Genomic DNA, 6,942 nt, shown 5'->3' with positions numbered 1-6,942 from the left:
TGTTCCGAATGTACTTAGAAGATTTCAAATAACTGAATCGAGTGTCAATTTTGCAATTAAATTAAATTTTAGTTTTAATTAGTCCTACTAATCATCTTTCAATTGCTTAACAGCCACAAGTGGCAAGAGTCTACCATATTGGACAATGCAGTTCTAACCCACAATGTGACCTTGGGAAACAATCTCAACCTCTTTGTGCTGCACTTACCGTGTTTATAAAGTGGGGATAACAACCACACCTGCCTCAAAGGATGAGGATAAGTGAGTTACTCTGTGTAAAGCACTTCATCCATTCCCAGCAGTGATTCCTAGGATGGAGTGAGGACCCAAGCTCAGTGCCAGATCACATAGCACAGCAGGAGCCAGTACCTAGGTTCAGTAAAGTCCATGGTGGCAGCTCTCCAAGGTCAGGAAAGTACAGGTTCCATCCCTGAATGCAAGAGGTCAGGATTGTTGCTCCATTTTTCCTTGTTTGGAGGAATATGACTCAACTGCCAGGGTCAGAATCCTGGGACCAGCAAGGGTTTTGCCTAACACTGAAAGAAAGATGCTGTCTCATCTTCCTCCACTCTTTTTTATAAGAGAGAGACAGAGACAGGGGGAAAGCCAGGCCCCAGGCCATGACAGAGGGACGTGCACACATTCATTCTCATATTCAGTAAACATGGACTGAGCCTGTCAGAGGGTGGGTTTGGGCAATCTCAGAGTCCGGATGGAGATACATGGAAGCTCAGCAGACGTCAATCAAACTTGACCCAGTCTGAGCTGTGGAGCTCAGAGTCTAAAGTGAGAAACAGAGACACTGAGACATAATAAATAGCAGAAGAGAGAGGTACGTACAAACAGATTGTCAGCGAATGTCAGAGAAAGGTCCTGCACTGTGAAGACAGAGGCAGAGGCAGGGAGTGAACCACCTTACACTGGTCAGAACAATAAGACATCCAGAAGAGCTGAACGCTCCACCTGCCAGGTCTCAGTGTCTCTCTGTGTCTCTCCACCTGACTGCCTCCATCTCTGAGTCTCACTGCTTCAGTGTCTCTCCCCCCTCCTTCTGTTTCTCCCATCACTCCCATTGGTGGCTCTCACAAAAGGGAGGATGAAGGAAGGGGGACTGCAGAGATAGCCCCTGCGGGTCTGTAGGCTCTTTAAGGACAAGAACTGGTTGATGCACAAACATACAAGCACACTCAGACTCACAAACAGTGATATATACCACGAACACCATGCAAAGAAACACACACCTTCAGGTATCGACCATATAAATACATATAAGTCCACACACATGTAAACACATGCACACTTATACAGAGACACATGTCAACTCATTCACATAAATAGAAACACCCTTTCACATATGAAAACCATGCAAGCACACACAGATGGAAGCAGGCACAGACAAACACATGCAAGCCTAAATGCACAAACATGGCCAAAAAAGTAGACAGTGCATGCTCAGCCATACCCAGAAATATAAACACACAAACACTCATGTGGACCTTGGCATCTCTACCATGTCACATCTGCCAACATCTAGGGACAGAGTGCATAGGTAGGGAGTGATCAGTTCACCAGAGTGCCAGAACAGGAATTATGGGTCCCTTAGCTCCTCTCCCTAATGTTGACACTCCCAGACAATGAAGAGAGAGGAGGTGGGGAATGGAGGAACTTATGTAACTGGGTAGGGAGGCAGGCTCAGTATAAAAAGCCCAGCTCGAGGCTGCAGTGGGTTGGAAGGCAGTCAGACTGGGACCATGGAGCTCAGCATGCTCCTCCTCCTTGTTCTCCTCATGGGACTCTTGCTTCTCCTGGTCAGGGGCCACCCAAAAGCCTACGGCCGCCTCCCACCAGGACCCCGTCCTCTGCCCTTCTTGGGGAACCTTCTGCAGATGGACAGAAGAGGCCTACTCAAATCCTTCATAAAGGTGAGAATACAGATGGATGGAGTTTGAGAGGGGCTCCCTTCCTCTGTATGGGGAGATCATTCCCCAGAAGGAGTGAGGCATCCTTCCAGGCTCAGGGCTGGGATGCGTAAAGGTTGGTGAGTAAGGGGCATGGAGCTGTGCATGGTGGATCTGATCAGTCTGAGATGTCCTTGCTCTACTGGAAGTGCATGGGCACTGTCCCTGGAGCAGGCAATTGGGCATGAAGAAACATCTGTGTGTGAAACACACCTGTGGAATTTCACCCTCTTCTGCCACCCTCTGTCGTGTTCCTGGGTGACTGCGCACCGCTTGAAGAGACAGAAAAAGTGGCAGTGACAACAATTAAGTAGGTTTCTCCTCTGCAAACAAAGGACAGCAAAGACTGGCTCATGGCAATGTCAGGACGAGGAGGAGGCAGGAGGGAGAACAGGACAGAAGACCATTTACAGAGTGATTAGAATAATGAATATTAATGCAAGGTAATAGTAGCTGACACTGTGGAGCATTTACTAGGCTCTGTATCCCTGCTTTCCAGGCATGATTTCATGTTTCATGATCTATTTAGTTATTAATAATGTAATCCACAGCCATGAACCCCCTATCCAACAGAGAAGTAGAACACTGGCAGTCACTTCCACCTGCCCTGTGCTTCTCTGTCCACTTTCCCTCACTATGGCAAACACACTCCTGAATCGTGGGCTTGTCATCGCTTTGCTTTTAATAGAGAACATTTTGTCACAGATGCGGAGGCTCCAAGTGCATAATATTTCACTTTCATTGACTTCAATCCATCACAAGAGTCACATATCATTTCACTTTCACATATTATTTCACATATATATATATGAATATATATTTCACATATTATTTCACATGCTTTTGTGTAAATTCCTCGACTTAGTTTTTTCTTTCAGCATTGTGTGGCCAGCATTTATCTGTATTGTCATGGGACTTCATCAGGTCTTGGTTACAAGAAGAGGGCTGGGAGAGAAGCTATCTCCATCTTAGAGGTATAGACAGTGAAGCTCACCCTGGGGAGGGCACTGTCCACAGTCGCCCAGCTGGGACTTCTCTGAGGGGCACCTGGGTCCAGGATGGAATTCTCTTCTTCTCCAATGCTGTCATGGACTGAAGCTGCCTAACAATTTCGGGATCACTAAATCCTTTGGGAATTTGATTAAAGCTGTGGGCTCCCTCCCCTACAATGATCCATACACATTTAGCATAAAATTTTGAGAGTTGCAGACCCCCTAAAGCTCTTCCATAGACCCTTCGAGGATCCTCAAGCTGTCCCTGATCTTCCATTATTATTGAATCTTTGTGGAGAGAGAGAGAGAAAGACAGAGAGAGGGAAGACAGAGAGGGAGAAAGAGAGGAAGAGAGAGATGGAGAGAGAGGAGGAGGGAAGAGGGCATGGGCTAGTGGGTGTCATTATGAGACAGGTTTGGGAGATGGCACTGCTCCACCTCCATTCCCCCATATGCTCCCAAGTCCTTCTGGAGTCAGACAAACATGGGTTCGTGTTCCAGATTCAACCCCTGACTATTACTCAACTCCTACTCTTGGCTTCCTCTTCTGTAAAATGTGATGGTGACCACAAGAATAAAAGAAATATTGCATAGACCTTGGTGTATAGTAATTTAAATGACAGCTACTTTGATCTACTCATTTAATCACTTGTGCAGTCAAAATTTACTGGAACATTTTGTTTGCGGGGGAATATTTTAGGCATGCTTGATGTGTCATTGGACAGGGCATACAAAATAAACAAATAAGGAAATATTAAGTAGACAAGAGTTATGATTAAAATAAAGCAGAGTGACGTTTTAGAAAGTGCTGGGAGCTACTTTAGATTGAGTGGTGAGGGAAAGGCTCCGTCTCGCTTTGTTTCTGAGCAGAGAATCTGAAAGGTGCAGGTGGAAGGCACAAGAGAGAGACAGGTGTCAATGCAAGAACTCTGAAACAGGGGCAAGTTCAGCATGTTTGGGGGACAACACAGAGGCTGGATGTGAGTGATGGAAGGGTTGAGTGGAAGGAGAAGTCAGAGGGGTGACGGGGCAGCGTTATGTAGGGCCATGTGGTCCACAATGGAGACTTCAGGTCTTCTTCTCAGTGCAGTGGGAGCATTGGAGGGTTTGGAGCAGGTTAGGGATATTAATTAAGTTACATTTTAACGGGATTACTCTGGCTTTGGGGTGGAGGAGGATGGGGTTGGTTGGTAGTGAAATGATTGTACAGGGGACAGGAATGGAAGTAGGGAGACTCATGAGGAGGCTTTGCAGAGACCAATGTAAGTTTTAAGTAAACTTAATCTTTTTATGATTTCAAGTCAACTTTTTATTGAAGTTGAACATCACCCTAAAAAATGCAAATCATAAGTGTGCAGTCAGTGAATTTTCCCAAATCAACATCTTCATGTAATTGTTGAGAAGATAAGCAACAATACAGCCTGTCCCCAGAAACCACCTTCATGTCACCTTCCAGGCACTACCCTCTTACCATCCTGACACCATAGTTTCATGTTATTTTACTGAACTGGATCTAAATAGAATCATGACTTATGGGCTCTTTTATGTCTAGTTGCTTTCGCTCAACATTATATCTGTGAATTTCATTCACGTTGTTAGGTGTAGCAGTGGTTTCTTCCTTTTCATTTGCTGCATAGTATTCCATGGCATAAATACATCATTACACTTTATTCTGTATCAATGGTGCTAGCATTTCATTTGTAAGGCTTCTGTGAATCTCCTTCTTCAATTTTTGGTGAATCCACATACATATTTTTGTTGGGCATTTTGTTGAGAGTGTAGTTGCTGAGTCACTGAGCATACATGTGTTCAGCCTCAGTAAGTACAGCCAAGGAGTTTCCCAAGGGGCTGTACTGGTAGATGACTTTTCAAATATCGTGATCACCCCCAGAGAGCCATCAGTTTCTCTTCATGTCTACCAAGTAGGGAATTCAGATTAGTTCTCTAGGGAAATTGTAGGAGGCAGAGAGCAGGTTGAAGTTGAGTCACAAGAAGGATGATTCTTTAGTTGCAATGCCAGGGAGATGTGTCTAGACTCAAGGGTATGTGCAAGGGTCATATTAGAAATATTTGACCATCTCTACTGCTTAGGGCACCAATCACATGGACCGTGTCTGGGTGATGGGTTAATCTTTTAGTTGCTGGGTCCTGGGGTGGAGGGTCTTGGGGCAGCAGCTACTTATCAATCAAATGTAAGTGTTTTAATGGTTTAACAACATGGTTGGCCAAAGAGGTACACACTGACTAACGGCAACCCTGGGGCTGGGTATGCTTGGCAGCTTCAAGAGAAATATGGGGATGTCTTCACGGTGTACCTGGGGCCAAGGCCTACAATCATGCTGTGGGGGACAGAGGTCATCCGGGAGGCCCTGGTGGACCAAGCTGAAGCATTCTCTGGCCGGGGGAAAATCGCTGTCGTTGACCAAGTCTTCCAGGGATATGGTAAGGACCTCAGAAGCACTGAGTGGGGGCAGAATGGAGGATGGGGATTGGGGAGGTGAGTCGGGGAAGAGAAAGTAAGGTGTGGAGAGGGATACAGAGTCTCCCTCCAAATTCTTCACCCCCAGGTGTGATCTTTGCCAATGGAGAACGTTGGAAGACCCTTCGACGATTCTCCCTGGCCACCATGAGGGACTTCGGGATGGGAAAGCGGAGTGTGGAGGAGCGGATTCAGGAGGAGGCTCAGTTTCTGATGGAGGAGCTGCGGAATACCAAGGGTGAGCCTCAGGGGATGGACAGGAAAGAAGGACATGGAATCAGGAGAGGTGTGGAGTGAGAGCAACAGAAAGACTGAGGGGTAGACATAGAAAGAGAGGGCGAGGCAGAGACAGAGGAAGACAAAGCCTGAGAGACCATAAGACTGAGGGACAGGGACAGAGAGAGGAGCATGGAGAGGGACAGAGACGAGCAGGAGAGGGACATGGGGAGCCAGAAGAGATGCGGGGTTTGTAGTGTCAAGAATAATCGAAAGACACAGACTAAGATATTAGCATGTTATTTACATGTGTTCAGGGAAACCAACGCATGGATTAACAGTATCTATCAAAGGCAAAAGTATGGTTTACCTAAAAAAAGCAGAGAGAGAAAAGGGAAATTATAGACATTTTGAAAATGACAAACTGAGTTTTCCTTTCTGTAGTTGAACTGCTGATGAGCTGGTAGTGAGCAAAGAGCCAGGGGCGTATGCTGCTCTCAGGCAGCTGGATGGGCATGAAAGAATCACTTCCGGTTGTTATTGGACTTCCCATGAACAAGTGTTTATGAGACACACAGGCGACAGCGTCCTTTCTTAACAATGTGCAAGACATAAATGAGCAGTTTGGTAGGGAGAGGCAGAGGCAGAGTCACTGGGAGCAATAGCAGAATAGGGACAGAAGGCAGAGAAGGAAGACAGAAAGAAACAGAGTGACACAGAGAGACACACAAGGAGACAGAGGCAGAGATGGAGGCACCAAGACCAAGAGAGACATGCAGAGACAAGAGAGAGAGTGGAAGAGGCTCGGAGAGGCAGAAAGAAAAGAAGGCAGAGAGAAACCGAGGCAGAGAAAATTAGAGAGGCAGACAGACGGGCTCAGGAAAGGGTCTGCAGGGGAATAAGAGAAGACGGATGGGTGAGACCCAGAAGGAGAGGCTGCACCTACATGATGTCCCTGGGCTTGCAGCCCAACCTCCGTCTAACAGGGCCAAGCCTGGGGTACACAGACATCAACTAACCAGTGCACAACGATTCCAGAAGACCAGAGCCCAAGAGGCAGAGGGAAGAGATGAAGGAGGAATGACAGATAGGGGACATGGAGAGCAGAGCTTTTTAATTTGTACCTGTGATTGATTGAACACTTGCTCTGCACCACCCCTGCCCCTGGGACTGAACTCTTATACCTGCTGCCAGAGTCAGAGCTGGAACCTGAATGGGGACCAACCACATAGTCCTGTAGCTGGGCGGCCTGGATCTGAGTACTGGCCACCGTGATGAGTGGCTGGGTAACCTTGAT

General features: G+C 46.8%; 1 protein-coding gene across 1 annotated transcript in view; it reads left to right on the top strand.

Moving 5' to 3' along the window:
- The first annotated feature begins 1,743 nt into the window (after positions 1 to 1,743).
- Positions 1,744 to 6,942, top strand: part of LOC124232431 (cytochrome P450 2B11-like) — a 10,944-nt gene continuing 5,745 nt past the window's right edge. Inside the window, exons 1-3 of the mRNA XM_046649403.1 lie at positions 1,744 to 1,922; positions 5,230 to 5,392; positions 5,518 to 5,667. Of these exons, the coding sequence (XP_046505359.1) occupies positions 1,752 to 1,922; positions 5,230 to 5,392; positions 5,518 to 5,667 (484 nt within the window). The 5' untranslated portion in view covers positions 1,744 to 1,751. The remainder of the gene's footprint in view (positions 1,923 to 5,229; positions 5,393 to 5,517; positions 5,668 to 6,942) is intronic.

The sequence above is a fragment of the Equus quagga genome, unplaced genomic scaffold, assembly GCF_021613505.1.
Source record: "Equus quagga isolate Etosha38 unplaced genomic scaffold, UCLA_HA_Equagga_1.0 HiC_scaffold_5978_RagTag, whole genome shotgun sequence".
Lineage (NCBI taxonomy): Eukaryota > Metazoa > Chordata > Mammalia > Perissodactyla > Equidae > Equus > Equus quagga.
Note: the sequence above shows the minus strand (reverse complement) of the source record. Positions and strands in the feature narration are given on the sequence as shown.